General features: G+C 43.5%; 1 protein-coding gene across 3 annotated transcripts in view; it reads right to left on the bottom strand.

Annotated features, from left to right (window-relative positions):
- Positions 1 to 1,213: 1,213 nt before the first annotated feature.
- Positions 1,214 to 18,188, bottom strand: part of LOC137369306 (mitochondrial nicotinamide adenine dinucleotide transporter SLC25A51-like) — a 28,704-nt gene continuing 11,729 nt past the window's right edge. The window contains exons 2-4 of one of the 3 annotated variants that reach the window (XM_068030331.1): positions 16,283 to 16,556; positions 5,681 to 5,753; positions 1,214 to 3,140 (exon numbers count right to left, since the gene is read on the bottom strand). In XM_068030331.1, coding sequence (XP_067886432.1) covers positions 2,188 to 3,081 — 894 coding nt within the window. In that variant the 5' untranslated portion in view covers positions 3,082 to 3,140; positions 5,681 to 5,753; positions 16,283 to 16,556 and the 3' untranslated portion in view covers positions 1,214 to 2,187. The other 2 variants (XM_068030329.1, XM_068030332.1) reach the window with 2 other exon arrangements.

Here is an 18,188-nt window from a genome sequence, read left to right as displayed (position 1 = left end):
TGTTCCCAACGTCAGCAGCTGATAGCTGTGAAACTGACAGTGCGATGATTTTTTTTTTTAAAAAGGCCGCTCTGTAAGAAAAAGACATTTCATCTCCAGTCACGGTGAGGATGAGGGATGGCCCCGGGAACAGTTTATATCCGTAGGCCAGATGGAATCATTTGGCAGGCTGGATCCTGGCTCGCAGGCCGCATGTTGGACAACTCTGCTTTAGCATTAATAGAGACAATTTTTTATTGCCACATCAGCTGCTTCTCCAGTCTGCATAATAGTTTTCATGTTAATAAACCCTTCCATGTCCTCATTCCACCCCATCTGTGGCCTTTTCCAGCCCCATGTTGCAGTTTGCACCATCTGCTATTCAGAATCTGGACTGTTCACCCCCCTGTCCCATCTCCCAACCCTTAGTTCCATCAGTAATCGAGGCTTCTTGGTCTGGAACTCTCTTCCGTACTATATTTCTCTTTAGCTTCAAAAGCCTCCTCAAAACCCAGTCCATCAACTTCACCTCTGGTGTTTAAAGGTTACATTTTGTGGAGACAGGACAGTATACATTTAGCCACTGTATAATATATAAAAATTGTAATTTCTTTTTCATTTTCTCTTGAGCCATGCACAATTAACATTATTTTTGCCGCTCACAGAAGGATAAGTGAAGCTTGAAAGTTTGTTAGAATTGTACAAATGTTAAATGGACTTGATCTCTAAACAGGTTTATTGCTCCCTAATGGTTAATTAAGCAAAAAGGTGTGACATTCAAAGTTACATAAATGCAACATTTCAGTTTGCCTTATTGTTTGAAATCCAGAAAGTGTACAAGGTCCCCAATTACTTTCCTGCTAAATGACAGACTTGAGCAGGGCTGTTTCAGAAGAGGGTATCCTTTGGTGTTTTAACATGTCATTTTACACACTGTACTCATTGAATCTATTGGTATGTTAAATGGCAGAGTGAAAAGCAATCACTGAAATGTAAGTACTGAAATCAGCAATTCCGAGGTGGAGTAGTGGGGGTGGGGGTGTTGCCACTGCTCCTCCACCACTGAGCTTGTCTCAGACATCATGAGACCAAGCTTCATTAAAATTTAGATATTTGATTAAGTCAACAGCTGTGAAGCAACAGAAAAAACAAAAAATTGAAGATCTGACCACTGACCACCCAGTACCCATATTCATTTTAATATAATTTTCAACAAAAAAGGTGCAAAAGTTGATTATGTCAAGATAAAAATGTAATATTTATATACAAAGGACAAGTTATGCAAACGAGGGCTTGACCGCTGAAGCACTTTTACATTATGTTCAACTGCTTCAAAGTATTCAGTGCTCATTGAACTTTGCACAGATTTCATACTTTTAACATCTTTTTGCAATATTTTCTACTAATCCAACACAAATTATGTAGTTAAAAATTAAAGGCCACTTGAAAACAAGTTTGACCAGGATACTGGACTGTGCGTTTCTGTGAATTGATCAATGAGAACAGCAGACACGGCACTAAGCTACCAGCTGGAAATAGGGCAAACACATACAGGATGTTTTCCATATTATCACAAAGTGACCAAGACACGATGTAAGAGGTACTGCAATGTTAGCCAAATATCCACTGATGCACTGCATATAAACCCACTTGAAAGGCATGTCAAAGCTGTAGAACATGTAATTTAAGACAACAATTTAACAGCGTAGAAAGAACAGGGTACACATCAACTGAAGTTTAAAAAAAAAAATCAATTTCTATTAAAAATAACCTCTTTTAGGACCGCACCAAAGTTTTAGCTTATAATGAAGGTTTTAAATTTCTGAAAACAGGCAGAACAAAGAATAAGGGAAAAAATTATAACTTTTTGGGCCTAGGAAGGGATATAAACCATCCTCTTTGAGGTAGGTTTGTTGGAATTTTCACTTTCAACCTGGCTTGTGACTCTTACTCTTACCAATACAAAATTCTTCAGAATGATCCCAAACTTGATCTAAAGTACCTTACAAACAGACAACTGGTCTCTTTTACTCCAAGTTGAACTCTCCTTCCCTCCCCATCCATAAAAATAAGTTGCTTCAAAGTACATTCGACTGACAGAACTGAAGAGGAATTCTGCACAATAACTGGTTTGACAGAAGACATCAAATACCAAAGCACAAAGTTGAAATGTTGCTCCGATTAAGGATCAGACTTTGTAAAGTTCTCTCAGAGCAACTTAAGCAAGATCTCGTAGGTTGCATTGATTATGCCCCATGATAAAATTGACCGATGATAATTGAGGTGAACGCCTCTCATTAGATGAGACAGTTTTCCATCCCGTTCACTCCAGATTTTCATGAAGACTTTTGTAAAAGTCTGAAATTCCCCTCCAACCTGTGACTGCATACGTGCTTTCACCACGTTAATTGGATAAAACATTATTCCAAGCATCGACCCCAGAAATCCTCCACAGATGAAGTCATCGAGCACATTCATACTGTATGTAGTGGCTTCTGGGAGGCACTGCTTAACAGGCCCTCGCAAACCAAAGAACAATGCACTACTAGGTCCATTGCGCAAGAGTATTGGTACAAGGCCTCTGTAATATTCTTTGAAACCATAGGCTCTCAAAACCTTAAAGGCATGCAAGGTATTTTTGAATCGGTTATGATGTCTGCGATCCTGCAGCAAGGCCTGTACCCTCTCGAATGGTGTCAGCACTGCTTCTGCAGTCCCTGCCAATACTGCTGACACACTGCGAGTCAACAGCTCCGGAGCATTAGTTGTCCTCATCAAGAGGCAGGAGAAGTCCTCATACAGGCCAAACATCAATGCCACAGTTGTGGTCTTTTGCAGGAGTGGAGGCAGAATCCCTCGATAGAGATTGCGAAAGCCATCCTGTTTTAGCTGCCGAATAGCATCCACTGTTGTTAGTCCATACAGCTGCTGCCGAAACAGCACCTTCTGGATGGGGAAGGTGATGGCAATGTTATTGAAGGCTGCAAAATAGCCACAGAGATAATATCTGGCAGGTCCCACACAAGAAATCTGCTCTGTCAATTCTTGTCTAGACCCAGACAAGACAAGGTCCTTTTGCCTGTTTTGCACTTCAGTATCCATGTGTCTCAAGTACTTATCCTTCTGGGTCAATTAAACTGTTGTCAATTAGCCACATGGTCCTGCAAACAGTAGTTGTAAAGTTTAGAGATTACATGCATAAAAGAACTTACATTTATACTCTTATGATATGGCAAATAAAAAAGTTTTGTAAGCGTTTTTAAATTTCTAGCCAGCCTTCAAAAAACATCTTGCTGTTGCATACTGCTTTTCACAGCCTCAGGATGTCCTAAAGCACTTCACAACCAATGAATTATTTTTGAAGTGTGATCACTTATTTTGAAGGCAGAAAACAAAAGGATCCTATCAGCCTTGGCTCAGTAAGGTGGTTGTGCCTAATCCAGAGACTACAGTACATAATCCCAGTTGACACTTCAAAGCAGTACTGAGGGAATACTGCACTATCGGTGACGCCATCTTTTGGATGGGACATTAAACCAAGACCTTGTCTGTCCTCTCAGGTGGATGGAAAAGATTCCATGGCACTATTTGAAGAGGAGGAGATGAATTCTCTCCAGCGTCCTGGTCAATATTTATCCCTCAACTGACATCACTCAATCAGGTTATCTGGTCATTACCGCATTGCTGTTTGTGGGAGTAACTGACAAATTGACTGCTGTGCTTTCTACATACAACAGTGACTACACTTCAAAAGTATCTCATTGACTGCAAAGCACTTTGAGACAGCCTAAGAATTTTAAAAACGTTATGTAAATGTAAGCTTTTTCTTTCCTCTATCTGCCACTGAAATTCTTGCATGAACTATAATGTACTCCATTCAGTTCTTTGAATATAATTGCCAGTCACAGGCCTACATTGTGGTCTACTATTATTTTCCTCCAGACCCAGATTCATCCACCATATAAAAAATAAGCATTCAGCCTTGCAGAATTTCCAATCTTCCAGTTCCAATTTCAAGTGAAAAAAAGCTAAGCTTCACCTTCATGTTAGAATTGTGACTGCATAATATGCAAACACTTGAACATTGAGACACTTGCAGACACATTACACAATAGCTACAGCTCTGCAGTCTGCTAAACCCTCGCATGCCATAGATGAGCTGATTCATCTGCTTGCAATTGGACCTTGAACCCTTAGCATACTTGCCCTTAGAGTGCACTCCTGCTTTGATGCACCTTTACATGAAACAGAAGTGGCACCAATCAGCACATCCCTGCTGCTCATTTGGTTGTAAACTGGCAAAACACCAACATTCCTAAATAGTTTCTCCCATCATCATTTAGCATGGAGAGCCGTTAATTCCCAGCCTCGTGTTTTCCCAGATAGATTACAACTGTTGGCCACCCCCTTCCCCACCTCCCTTCCACCACCCCCTCCTACCCCTCCTCCCCGGCACCGGATTGAGAGGCTGGCGGCTGCTGATCTCTGCTTGTTCCAGGTCCCGTTTACCTGGTGGTTGTGGCACCCCACCACTGCCTTTGTTCGGTGGAGAGTTTCATCTGTTGACTTTTTATTAAAATAAAACCACCCAGGAAAAGTGACAGGCACCTATAGGATGGTTGTAAAAACCCAAATGATTCACTACAGTTCTTTAGGGAAGAAAACCTGCCGTCCTTACCTGGCTTGCCCTTTTTGTGACACCAGTCCCACACCAACTTGGTTGACTCTTAATTATAGCAAGTCACTCAGTCGTATTCATGCAACTAGGGACAGGCAATAAAAAGACAGTCTTGCCAATGACATCCACATGTTGAGAATTAATACACTATGAACAAATGGGCTCTCATTCTACATGCAAACAGATGCCAGTTAACATTTGGACACAGTAAGCTGTCAGTCATGCTGATCAGGGATCATTATTCACATTGCTAACTTGCAGCAATCAAAGGAAACTCAGCAAGAGCTAGTTTATAGGTGACATTCATAAACTGCCTACGTGTAACAATCAAGTGAACCCCACGATTAGAATGTAGCCTCAAGACTCCCTCTGCTGATCTGCGTGCGTGTGTGGGCACACACATGGGCAAGGGGAGGCCTGAGAAAAAAAATTCTAGCAAGATTTGCCTTGTACTTTGTGACATTGAGATGATAACATTTTACAAAGGGTAATTGTTTAGTAATGTTAGAGAAAAGATATGAATGAGCTACACATTAGTTAGCAGGATTTAATGTCCTGTACTAAGTTTATATTATCTAAAAAGCAGCAGATGGCCAGTAGCTTGTTGCCACATACTTGAAGTCAATGATGCAAACAGCACACTTCAGTAGTTTATGGATGCCAGCAGAAAACCCTCAGACAGCAGACCTGGAGACATACCAATTTTAGTAGTGTTTCATTATTTTTTTCTTTCTCCACTGGCACCATAATTGTCAGCTTTCTTTACAAAAAAAACATGCAACTTTAATTTTAAAAAGATGAGACTAAACTACAAGATTTTACTTAGGTATGTGGGAAGAAATTACCATCCTTTTTGCAGTCAGAACACCACAACAGTGCCTCTGGGACATTGCACAAACAAAAATCAGTCGGACAGGATTCCCAACCGTGATCACCTCCTGGAAAGTGCGTGGATTGGTGTGTAAATGAGTTGAAAAAAGTTAGACGAAGGCAGGGCTGGGTTCAGCTTTGCTGTCTTCTTACCTTGTTTACTGACTGGGCTCCTATTTGAAGACCAACCACTTAAATGTAGTATTAGAGGATTGTTGACACCAACCTTCAGGAGAAAGGGTACAAAATGAGACAACAGCATTAAATACAGCCCTTTCTAAACCACAAACAGGACACTGCAGCAGAAAGGAAATACAAACAAATTGCCTGGAATTCATGGTACAGAGTGGCCAAACTCATAATAAATAGCTTAGATACCCTTGTGCAAGAGGATTTGGAGAACTTTACAGTCATCTGAACCCCAGGCAAATTATAACTTTGAACATACCAGAATTTCATTTAAAACAAAAATCTGTTTTCTGTTCCAAGTCACTTTAAATTATTTCTTTTCTTACTACCCAGTTTATTGTATTACTTCACATTATGAGGGAGTAAGATTATGTCACCACTCCAACATTAACAAACTAGAAGAAAATGCTTTGTTGAATGCAGAGTGGATGAGGACAGATTGGATTTGGCTGCAATGTGCTGCATAATTGAACAGCTGGTTGTCCCTCAATGTCTAGACTCACACTTGAAATGTTGGCATAACTGGATAGAATACAGAAGGCAGCCATTAGCCACATAACCACACCTAAGCACTGGTTATCAAAAATACAAGTGTATTATACCTTTTGAAGCACCAGCCAGACATTGTACATGAAAATAAGTCACATACACTTGGCTAGTGAATGGTCAGTTTGTAAAGCCAAAGGTAAGTAATTAATTTGAAAGCAACTGCAGTTGCGTCAACATGATAATTTTTATTGTGAGCTACTATTCTCCCTTCCCCAGTAACAGATTAATCCATAGGTACACTGTCATAGAGTTATACAGCTCAGAAACAGGCCCTTCAGCCCATCATGCCATAAAATCAGTTTACAGTACTTGAGCAAATATAATAGATAAGCCTACAACTGGACTCCAATTACATCAGAAAAGTTTATCCAAAAAAGATACAGATTGCTAAAAAGCATATTAATTATCCACATGTTGCAGCAGCCTCATTTATCTGAGGCTTTTTCTGTTAACCTTTCACTTGCTGCACTTCAAGGCAAGACCCAAATGTAGACCAGCTCTGAGATTTTTTTTAAGCTGACAACCAAGTCAGAGAGATCAGATTGAAATGGGAGCCTGGTATTGTACACTGGATAGGAGATTATCATCCCATTGAACTTGCCCATCCAATTATCTCCTTTCTATATTTTGAGATATACCAGGTATCACTTATAAAACTGAATCCCTTCAGTCGTCAGGAAGTTGCAAAACATAATGGAATGGAGGGAGACTCTCAACCCAAAACAAGGGGCCATAATTATAAGATAGTTACCAATAGATGCAATATGGAATTCAGTAGATTTTTCTTTACCTAGAGAGTGGTTGGAATGTGGAACTCGAGACCACATGGAGAGATTAAGAAGAATAACACACATACATTTAAAAGGAAGTTAGTCAAAGCTAGTCTAATGATGGCCATGAAACCATTGTCGATTGTTGTGAAACCCATCTGGTTCACTAATGTCCTTTAGGGAGGGAAATCTGCCGTCCTTACCTGGTCTGGCCTACATGTGACTCCAGACCCACAGCAATGTGGTTGACTCTTAAATGCCCTCTGAAATGGCAAGTCACTCAGTTGGAGCTAACCACAACGAAATGAAACTGGACAGACCACCCGGCATCGACCTAGGCACTGGAAACAACGGCAAACCCAGCCCTGTTGACCCTGCAAAGTCCTCCTTACTAACATCTGGGGGCTTGTGCCAAAGTTGGGAGAGCTGTCGCACAGACCAGTCAAGCAACAGGCTGACAGTCATTCTCACGGAATCATACCTTATAGACAATGTCCCAGACACTGCCATCACCATCCCCGGGTATATCCTGTCCCACCGGCAAGGCAGACCCAGCACTGTAGTATACAGTCAGGAGAGAGTTGCCCTGGGAGTCCTCAACATTGACTCCAGACCCCACGAGTCACATCAGGTCAAACACGGACAAGGAAACCTCCTGCTGATTACCATCTACCGCCCTCTCAAGGGTACAGAATGTACTCTGGCTGAAGGACTTCAATGTCCATCAAAAGTGGCTTGGTAGCACCACTACTAGCTGGCCGAGTCCTAAAGGACATAGCTGCTAGACTGGGTATGCAGCAGGTGGTGAGGGAACCAACAAGAGGGAAAAACATACTTGACCTCGTTCTCACCAATCTGCTTTCCACAGATGCATCTGTCCGTGACAATACTGGTAGGAGTGACCACCGCACAGTCCTTGTGGAGACAAAGTCCCGCCTTCACATTCAGGTTCAGGATACTCTCCATCATGTTGTGTGGCACTACAACTTTGCTAAATGGTATAGATTTCGAACAGATCTAGCAATGCAAAACTGGGCATCCATGAGGTGCTGTGGTCCATCAGCAAAAGCAGAATTGAACTGATCTGTAATGTCATGGCCCGGCATATCCCCCAATCTACCATTACCATCAAGCCAGGAGACCAACCCTGGTTCAATGAAGAGTGCAGGAGGGCATCCAGAAGCAGCACCAGGCATATCTCAAAATGAAGTGTTAACCTGGTGAAGCTACAACACAGGACTACTTAAGTGCCAAACTGCGTAAGCAGCATGCAATACACAGAACTAAGCGATCCCATAATCAACGGATTAGATCTAAGCTCTGCCGTCCTGCCACATCCAGCTGTGAATGCTGGTGGACAATTAAACAACTAACTGGAAGAGATGGCTCCACAAATATCCCCATCTTCAATGATGGGTGTGCCCAACACATCAGCGCAAAAGATAAGGTTGAAACATTTGCAACAATCTTCAGCCAGAAGTGCGGTGTTGATGATCCATCTCGGCCTCCTCCTGAAGTACCCAGCATCACAGATACCAGACTTCAGCCAATTCCATTCACTCCGTGTTATCAAGAAATGACTGAAGGCACTGGATACTGCAAAGGCTATGGGCCCCAACAATATTCCAGCAATAGTACTGAAGACCTGTGCTCCAAAACTTGCTGCGCCCCTAGCCAAGCTGTTCCAGTACAGCTACAACACAGGCATCTACCCGGCAACATGGAAAATTGCTCAGGCATGTCCTGTACACAAAAAGCAAGACAAGTCCAAACCGGCAAATTACCGCCCCATCAGTAAAGTGATGGAAGGTGTCATCAACAGAGCTATCAAGCAGCACTGGCTTAAAAATAACCTGATCAGTGATTTTCAGTTTGAGTTTCGCCAGGGCCATTCAGCTCCTGACCTCATTACAGCCTTGGGTCAAACATGGACAAAACAGCTGAACTCCAGAGGTGAGGTGAGAGTGACTGCCCTTGACATCAAGGCAGCATTTGACCGATTATGGCGTCAAAGAGCCCTAGCAAAACTGGAGTCAATGGGAATCGGGGAAAACTCTCTGCTGGTTGGAGTCATCCCTGGCACAAAGCAAGATGGTTGTGGTTGTTGGAGATCAATCATCTGAGCTCCAGGACATCAATGCAGGAGTTCCTCAGGGTAGTGTCCTAGGCCCAACCATCTTCAGCTGCTTCGTCAATGACCTTCCTTCAATCATAAGGTCAGAAATAGGAATGTTCGCTGATGATTGCACAGTGTTCAGCACCATCCGCGACTCCTCAGATACTGAAGCAGTCCGTATAGAAATGCAGCAAGACTTGGACAATATCCAGGCTTGGACTAATAAGTGGCAAGCAACACTCGCGCCACACAAGTGCCAGGCAATGACCATCTCTAACAAGAGAGAATCTAACCATCTCCCCTCGACATTCAATGGCATTACCATTGCTGAATCCCCCACTATCAATATCCTGCAGGTTACCATTGAGCAGAAACTGAACTGGAGTAGCCAAATAAACACCGTGGCTACAAGAGCAGGTCAGAGGCTAGGAATCCTGAGGTGAGTATCTCACCTCCAGACTTCCCAAAGTTTGCCCACCATCTACAAGGCACGGTGGCAGCAGTATGTATCATCTACAAGATGCAACAGCGCCTTCCCAACCCGCGACCTCTACCACCTAGAAGGACAAGGGCAGCAAATGCATGGGAACACCACCACCTGCAAACTCCCCTCCACACCACACACCATCCTGACTTGGAACTATATCACTATTCCTTCACTGTCACTTGATCAAAATCCTGGAACTCCCTTCCTAACAGAGCTGTGGGTGTACCTCCCGCACATGGACTGCACCAGTTCAAGAAGGCAGCTCACCACTACATCCCATGAATGAATGAATGAATAAAAAAATAAATGAATGAGGGAGAAAGGAGTCGTATAATGTTAGATAAAGTAGGTTTGGGAGAAAGTTCATGAGGAGCAGAAACACCATCTTGGACTTGTTAGGCCAAATGGTCTGTTTCTGTGCTGTAAATTCTGTCATTTGGTTGCTTCCTGTGGTGGATATGAACTTATATGTGAAGGCCATGTGAACAGACCATGTGCCAGTGCCTGACAAAGCAGCACGCGTTACCATTACAACTTCAGTAAAGATCGCCTGAATTCAAAAATGTAATAAGATATAAAATGAAAACCAAATAAATTTCCCTGTCCAGGCAGCTTCTACCAATGGGTATTAGAAGAAATAGATGAAGAATTTGGGGATGCATTTGATGATTTGTACTCCTATTAAAGCAGTAGGAATGTTAGCCTTAAGAGTAGCAACCACTTGTACCACTGAACAGTTAATTTGATTCAGTGAGGAACGTAACCATTCTAAACAAGACTTTCATCATTATTTGGTTGATATACAATTCTAACTTGAAAGAAAACTCATTTGGAAACTATAAACATGAACAATGCTGAAAATCTTCCCATACAATGATAAATCAAGTAACTCCAGCCTACTGTAATATAATGAGATATACATGTACAGGAATTGAAGCTTTACACCATAATTCCTTATGCTGAAATTTTCAAAACTAAGATTGATAATTTTTTTTGGGTAACTCTATCAAGGAAATCATAGGGAACAAATGCCGGTAAATGAAACGGAGGTACAAATCAGCCATGATCTAAAAGAATGACCACTGAATGGTCTATTCCTTTTTTATGACTTTTAATTTTCTCTTTTTATTAACATGAAGTATGTGTATTTTTGCCATAGGACACGAAGCTGACCATTTTCTGACAAAAGTAGGTGCCATAGACCACCAGTATTTGTTCCATTTTTGGCTTGAAAACCAAAAGATTTTGCAATCCAAACACACAAGTGATTTAGAATAGCTTGAAATTTGAAGTAGTGTTTGAATGACAGCTGACAAAGAACATGTATTCAAGTTTGGTTAGAATGTCAGGAACTATAAACAATAAACTATAAACAGAAAAGCAATCAGCATTCAGAAAACTCATGCAAAATGTGTTCTACTATTGCTTGGTCAGGAGTATAACACCACCAACTTGCATTTATCGAACGCCTTTGATGTAGAAAAGCGTCCTAAGTTGCTTCATGGAGGCATAATCAAAGGAAAAGGATGTTGCATCAGAGAAATAGGGTTGATCAAAAGCTTGCTCAAGAAGGTGGGTTTTAAGGAGGGTCTTAGAGAGGGAGCGGAGGCACTTAGGGAGGGAATTCCAGAGCTTAGGGCCAAGGCGACTGAAGGCACGGCTGCCAATGGTTGGGGGATGGGAGTTGCAAAAGAGGCCAGGATTAGACAAATAAAAGCTTAATATAAAAATCCAGGTTTCCTGTGGCTGAAGTAATTTAGTCACCTATTTCTCTAGCCATGAGTGGTCAATGGGCCTTGTTCTGTCTGTATTAAAAATCACCAGCTTTAAGTTACAAATGTAAATTGGACAGTTAGCCAAGTCAACTTTTTCCTGATCAATGCACTCATGCACTACATTAATATAGAATGACATACCAGGGAATTCCAAAATTTTAGTAAAATACTTTGAGTTTTTTTAAAAGCCACTTGCAGTACTAGAATCACTTGTTCTGCCTGATGTTTGAGTTTCTCAGATTCAAACCCTGCCATTTTTTTTTACACCAGTGTTTCCAGTATCTCCCTAACCCATTCAGATCAGGGGTGAAATGATAGAATGTGAAGGAAGCAAAACAGAAAAAAGATGGGATAGACCGCAAAACTACAGCAGTCACTGTGGGGCGGCACAGTGGCGCAGTGGTTAGCGCTGCAGCCTCACAGCTCCAGCGACTCGGGTTCGGTTCTGGGTACTGCCTGTGCGGAGTTTGCAAGTTCTTCCTGTGACCGCCGGGTCCTCTGGTTTCCTCCCACAGCCAAACAATTCCAGGTTTATAGGTAAATTGGCCATTGTAAATTGCTCCTAGTGTGGGTGGTAGGAAAATTGAGGGAAGGTAGGGAATATGGGATTAATGTAGGATTAGTATAAATGGGTGGTCGATGGTCGGCACAGACTCGGTGGGCCGAAGGGCCTGTTTCAGTGCTGTATCTCTCCATGACTCAAACACCAGTCAAAATTAAGCTTTTGGATTCCTGCACTCATCGTTTGAAAAGGTGAAGAACTCTGTTATCATGCAAAGGTATGAGCAGTTTAATGATTGCCAAATTCTAACCAAAATTATACATTTATAAAAAAACCTTAGAAAATGGTAGAGAGCCAGAGGACAGCTTATGTTAATATTTCTATATGTAAAATGGGAGCTAGAACAAGTCCAATAGACCAATTAGCTTAACCTCAGTAGCAGGAAAGATTACAGAATCCTTACTCAAAGATGTAATAGAAAAACATCCAAAAACTGAAAACATTAATAAAGAATAGTCGACACAGATACCAAAAGGAAGATCATACTTGACCAACCATATTGAATTATTTGAAGTAACGAAAAGTAGGCAAGGATAATGTAATAGATGTAACAGATAATACTTCGATTTTCAAAAGGCTTTCAATAAGATACTGCATAGTTTACTCATGGCTAAGGTCAGAGCATGCAGAGTCAGGGGACAAGTAGCAGAATGCTAGAAAACTGGCAACATAGCAGAGAGTAGGGGTTAAAGACAGTCACTCAGACTGGCGGAAGGTGGGACGTAATGTTCCATAAGTATCAGTGGTGGGACCACTGTTGTTTACCATTTATATAAATGATTTGGGTTCAGGAATTGGAAGTAAAATATCAAAATTTGAGGATGGGGGGGGGGGGGGGGGGGAAATAACTGAGGAATCTGTGACGAATACCAGACAACATTAATTAACTTGCAGAATGGGCATGTAAATAGCAAATGATCTTCAAAATAGATAAGTGTTGGGTGGTGCATTTTGTTAGAAGGAATAAAGAGGTGACATACTCGTTGGAAAATTAAGAGAAATTAAGTGGGATACAGGAGCAAAAAGTTCTTGGGGTACAGATTCACAAATCATTAAAAGTAGAGTGCAGGTTAACAAGACCATTAAAATGCAAACAACGCATTGGGGTTCAATTAGAGAAATAAAATTGGAAAGCAGAGAAATTATGTTAAACTTTCATCGAATCTTGGTTAAACCACACTGAGTACTGCATGCAGTTTTGATCTCAATATTACCAAAAGGAGATTGAGATATAGGACATGGAGAAAGTGCAAAAAAGATTCACTAGAATGATTCCACAACTTACAGGTTATCAGGGCTGTCCTCTCTCCCCTGTCTTATTTGTTTGCTGTATTGAACCCTTTGCAGAGTCTATTAGGAAGGATGCGAGCATAAGAGGGGTGACAATCCCAGGCAGTGGAGGCACTCAGGTTAAAACCTCCCTGTACATGGATGACGTCGCCGTCTTCTGCTCGGATCCGCTGTCCATTCGCAGACTGATGAGCATCTGCGACTAGTTCGAACTGGCCTCGGGAGCCAAAGTTAACCACGGCAAGAGCGAGGCCATGTTCTTTGGGAACTGGGCTAACCGATCCTTTGTCCCTTTCACCGTCAGGTCAGACTACCTGAAAGTGCTGGGGATATGGTTCGGAAGGGCCGGGGCGTGCACCAAAACCTGGGAGGAGCGAGTAGCCCAGGTACAACACAAGCTGAGCATGTGGGAGCAGCGATCTCTCTCCATTGTGGGTAAGACCCTGGTCATCAGGTGCGAGGCGCTCACGTTGTTGCTGTACGTGGCGCAGGTCTGGCCCATACCCCACTCCTGCGCCGTGGCAGTCACCCGAACCATTTCCGTTTCATATGGGGATCCAAAATGGACCGGGTCCGGAGGGACACGATGTTCAAATCTCTGGATAAGGGTGGGAAAAATGTACCCAACGTCGCCCTCATCCTGATGACCACCTTCGTGTGCGGCTGCATCAAGCTGTGCGTAGACCCCCAGTACACAAACTCCAAGTGTCACTACGTGCTGAGGTTCTATCTGTCCCCAGATGGGCCTGGTCACATTGCCGTGGAACGCTCCATCCAGTTGGACCGTGCCGTACCACCTATCCTTCAAGGAAAAGTTTCTATGGAAAACACCTTTGACCACCAAGCCATCAGGCAGTGGTCTGCATGGAATGTCCTCAAGGCCCTACGGGAAAAGGAGATGGTGGATCTGGTCGGATGGTTCCCTGAGCAGACTGCCAAAGTCATTTGGCGGAATGCCTCATCACCAGAACTTTCAAACAAGCACCAAGATCCAGCTCGGCTGGTGGTGAGAAGAGCCCTCCCCATCGGATTCTTGCTGCACGCCCGGAGTCTCACACCCTCTGTACAATGCCCTCGAGGTGGCTGTGGTGGGGAAGAGACGGTTGCCCACCTCTTTCTGGAACATGTCTTTGCAAAGCAGGTGTGGAAAGAGACGCAGTGGTTTTTGTCGAGGTTCATCCCAAGCAGCTCTGTAACACAGGAGTCTGTGCTCTACGGGCTGTTCTCAGGGACGCACACCGAGGTAAACATCAATAAAATGGGTGGTTGACAATCTGCACGGACTCTGTGGGCCGAAGGGCCTGTTTCGGTGCTGTATCTGTCTCTCTATAACTGCTGCTGGAGGACTATCAATTCGGTGAAAGACGCCCTTTGGTCTGCTCGAAACTTGCTGGTCTTCCAGCGCAAAGAGTTGTCCACGACCGAATGTTGCAGACTGGCACATTCCAAGGTCCAGGACTGCGTGCTGACGGACGCACTAAAGCTTGGGGCAGCTGCGGCAAAGGCTCAATGGGGAAAGACCACTGTGTAACGTCCCCAAGGTGAACTGAGGGGCTGGATCCATAGAAAACCCCTCGAACAGCAGCCAGAAAATATTTGTCTGCTGTAAAATGTACATGGCATGTAAAATGAAATGGAAGGGTTCTGAGGCAACTCACTCCTGTACTGAAGAAAACTGATCTCCTTTGCACTCTTTGTATTGTTTTGACTTGGTGCTTTTTGGAACTGTTTTGTAATTTTTTAAACATATTTTTATGAATAAAGTATATTTTGGAAATAAAAAAAAAGACTGAGAAGGCTGGGGCTCTTTTATCTATAAGAGAAGGTTGAGGCGTGACCTAAACCAGGTCTTTAAAATTAGGAAGGGGCTTGATATAGTAGACGTAGAGCAGATGTTTCCACTTGTGGCACAGTCCAAAACTAAGTTCACAAATATAAGACAGTCACTAATAAATTCAATAAGGAATTCAGGAGCAATTTCCTCACCCAGAGAATGGTTAGAATGTGGAACTCGTTACCACAGGGAATAGTTGAGGTGAATAGCATAGATGCTTTTAAGGGGAAGCTAGATTCAGTATATGAGGGAGAAAGGAATAGAAGGATATGCAGCTAGATGAAGGAGGGTAGGAGGCGACTTGTATGCAACATAAATACCAACACAGACCAGTTGAGCTGAATAGCCTGTTTCTATGTGAAAAAAAATGCTTATACCACCATCTAGTGACAAAGCTCAGCAACTGCTATTCATCTGTCAGAACAATAGTTAGGGGGGGAACAGTAATGTTGTTTCAACTAATATTAATTATATTTGAACAGGATTTTTTTTTTTTTTTTTTAATTTGACTGGAGTCTTTTTTTTAAAGTAATGGAAATGATATGGCTTCCAAAGGTCAGTTTGACCTTGTAGATTAGCAAAATGGTTCAGTCAGGAACTGGCTTGTGGCCTGATCAGTTTGCAATAATCAGTAGAATAAATTAGCAAATGCCTCCCCTCAGAGGGGAGGCGGCAGCGTAGTGGTATTGTCACTGGACTAGTAACCCAGAGACCCAGGGTATTGCTCTGGGGACATGGGTTCAAGTCCCATCACAGCAGAAAGTGGAATTTGAATTCAATTAAGAAATCTGGAATTAAAAGCTAGTCTAACCACTGTCGATCGTTGTAAAACACCATCTGGTTCACTAATGCCCTTCAGGGAAGGAAATCTGCTGTCCTTACCTGGTCTGGACTACATGTGACTCCAGACCCACAACAACGTGGTTGACTCTTACATGCCCTCTGAAATGGCCTAGCAAGCCACTCAGTTGTATCCAACTGCTAAGAAGTCAATAAAAAAGAATGAAACCGGACAGACCACCCGGCATCGACCTAGACAATGGAAAACAACAGCAGCAAACCCAGCCCCGTCAACCCTGCAAAGTCCTCCTTACTAACTTCTGGGGGCTTGTGCCAAAGTTGGGAGAGCTGTCGCACAGACTAGTCAAGCAACAGCCCGACAGTCAGATTCACAGAAACATACCTTACAGACAATGTCCCAGACACTGCCATCCCCGGGTACGTGGTGGCGGCACAGTGGTATACAGTCGGGAGGCAGTTGTCCTTGGAGTCCTCAACATTGATTCCGGACCCTGGAGCAGCAGTATTGTTCTCAACCACAATCTGTAACCTCATGGCCAGCAGTATCCCCCATTCTACCATTACCATCAAGCAAGGAGACCGACCCCGGTTCAATGAAGAGGGCAGGAGGGCATGCCAGGAGCAGCACCATGCAAACCTCAAAATGAGGTGTCAACCTGGTGAAATTACAACACAGGACTACTTAAGTGCCAAACTACATAAGCAGCATGCGATAGACAGAGCTAAGCGATCCCATAACCAACGGATTAGATCAAAGCTTTGCAGTTCTGGCACATCCAGCCGTGAATGGTGGTGGACAATTAAACAACTAACTGGAGGTGGCGGCTCTACAAATATCCCCGTCCTCAATGATGGGGGAACCCAACACATCAGCGCAAAAGATAAGGCTGAAGCATTTGCAACAATCTTCAGCCAGAAGTGCAGAGCTGATGATCCATCTCGGCCTCCTCCTGAAGTCCCCAGCATCACAGATGCCAGTCTTCAGCCAAATCGATTCACTCCGCATGATGTCAAGAAATGACTGAAGGCACTTTATACTGCAAAGGCTATGGGCCCTGACAACATTCTGGCAATAGTACTGAAGACCTGTGCTCCAGAACTTGCCGTGCCCCTAACCAAGCTGTTCCAGTACAGCTACAACACTGGCATCTACCCAGCAATGTGGAAAATTGCCCAGGTATGTCTTGTACATAAAAAACAGGACAAGTCCACTTAGCGCCCCATCAGGCTACTCTCAATCATCAGTAAAGTGATGGAAAGGGTCATAAACAGTGCCATGAAGCGGCACTTGTTTAGCAATAACCTGCTCAGTGACGCTTAGTTTGGGTTCCACCAGGGCCACTCAGCTCCTGACTTCATTACAGCCTTGGTTCAAACATGGACAAAAAGAGCTGAACTCAAGAGGTGAGGTGAGAATGACTGCCCTTGACATCAAGGCAGCATTTGACAGAGTACGGCATCAAGGAGCCCTAGCAAAACTGGTCAATGGGAATCAGGGGGAAAACCCTCCGCTGGTTGGAGTCAAACCTAGCGCAAAGGAAAATCGTTGTGGAGGTCAATCATCTGAGCTCCAGGATATCAATGCAGGAGTTCTTCAGAGTAGTGTCCTTGGCCCAACAATCTTCAGCTGCTTCATCAACGACCATCCTTCAATCACAAGGTCAGAAGTGGGGATGCTCACTGATGATTGCACAATGCTCAGCACCATCTGCGACTCCTCACATACTGATACAGTCCATGTCCACATGCAGCAAGACCTGGACAACATCCAGGCTTGGGCTGATAAGTGGCAAGTAACATTCGTGCCACACAAATGCCAGGCAATGACCATCTCAAACAAGAGAGAATCTAACCATCTCCCCTTGACATTCAACGGCATTACCATTGCTGAATCCCCTATCAACATCCTCGGAGCTACCATTGACCAGAAACTGAACTGGTGTAGCCATATAAATACCGTGGCTACAAGAGCAGGTCAGAGGCTAGGAATCCTGAGGCGAGTAACTCACCTCCTGACTCCCCAAAGCCTGTCCACCATCTACAAGGCACAAGTCAGGAGTGTGATGGAATACTCTCCACTTGCCTGGATGAGTGCAGCTCCAACACTCAAGAAGCTCGACACCATCCAGGACAAAGAGGCCCGCTTCATTGGCACCCCATCTACAAACATTCACTCCCTCCACCACCGACGCACAGTGGCAGCAGTGCGTACCATCTACAAGATGCACTGCAACAATGCACCAAGGCTCCTTAAACAGCACCTTCCAAACCCGCGACCTCTACCACTT

The sequence above is a fragment of the Heterodontus francisci genome, chromosome 4 (genome assembly GCF_036365525.1).
Source record: "Heterodontus francisci isolate sHetFra1 chromosome 4, sHetFra1.hap1, whole genome shotgun sequence".
Classification (NCBI taxonomy): Eukaryota; Metazoa; Chordata; class Chondrichthyes; order Heterodontiformes; family Heterodontidae; genus Heterodontus; species Heterodontus francisci.
The sequence above is the reverse complement of the archived record's forward strand: the minus strand, read 5'-3'. Positions and strand labels throughout refer to the sequence as shown.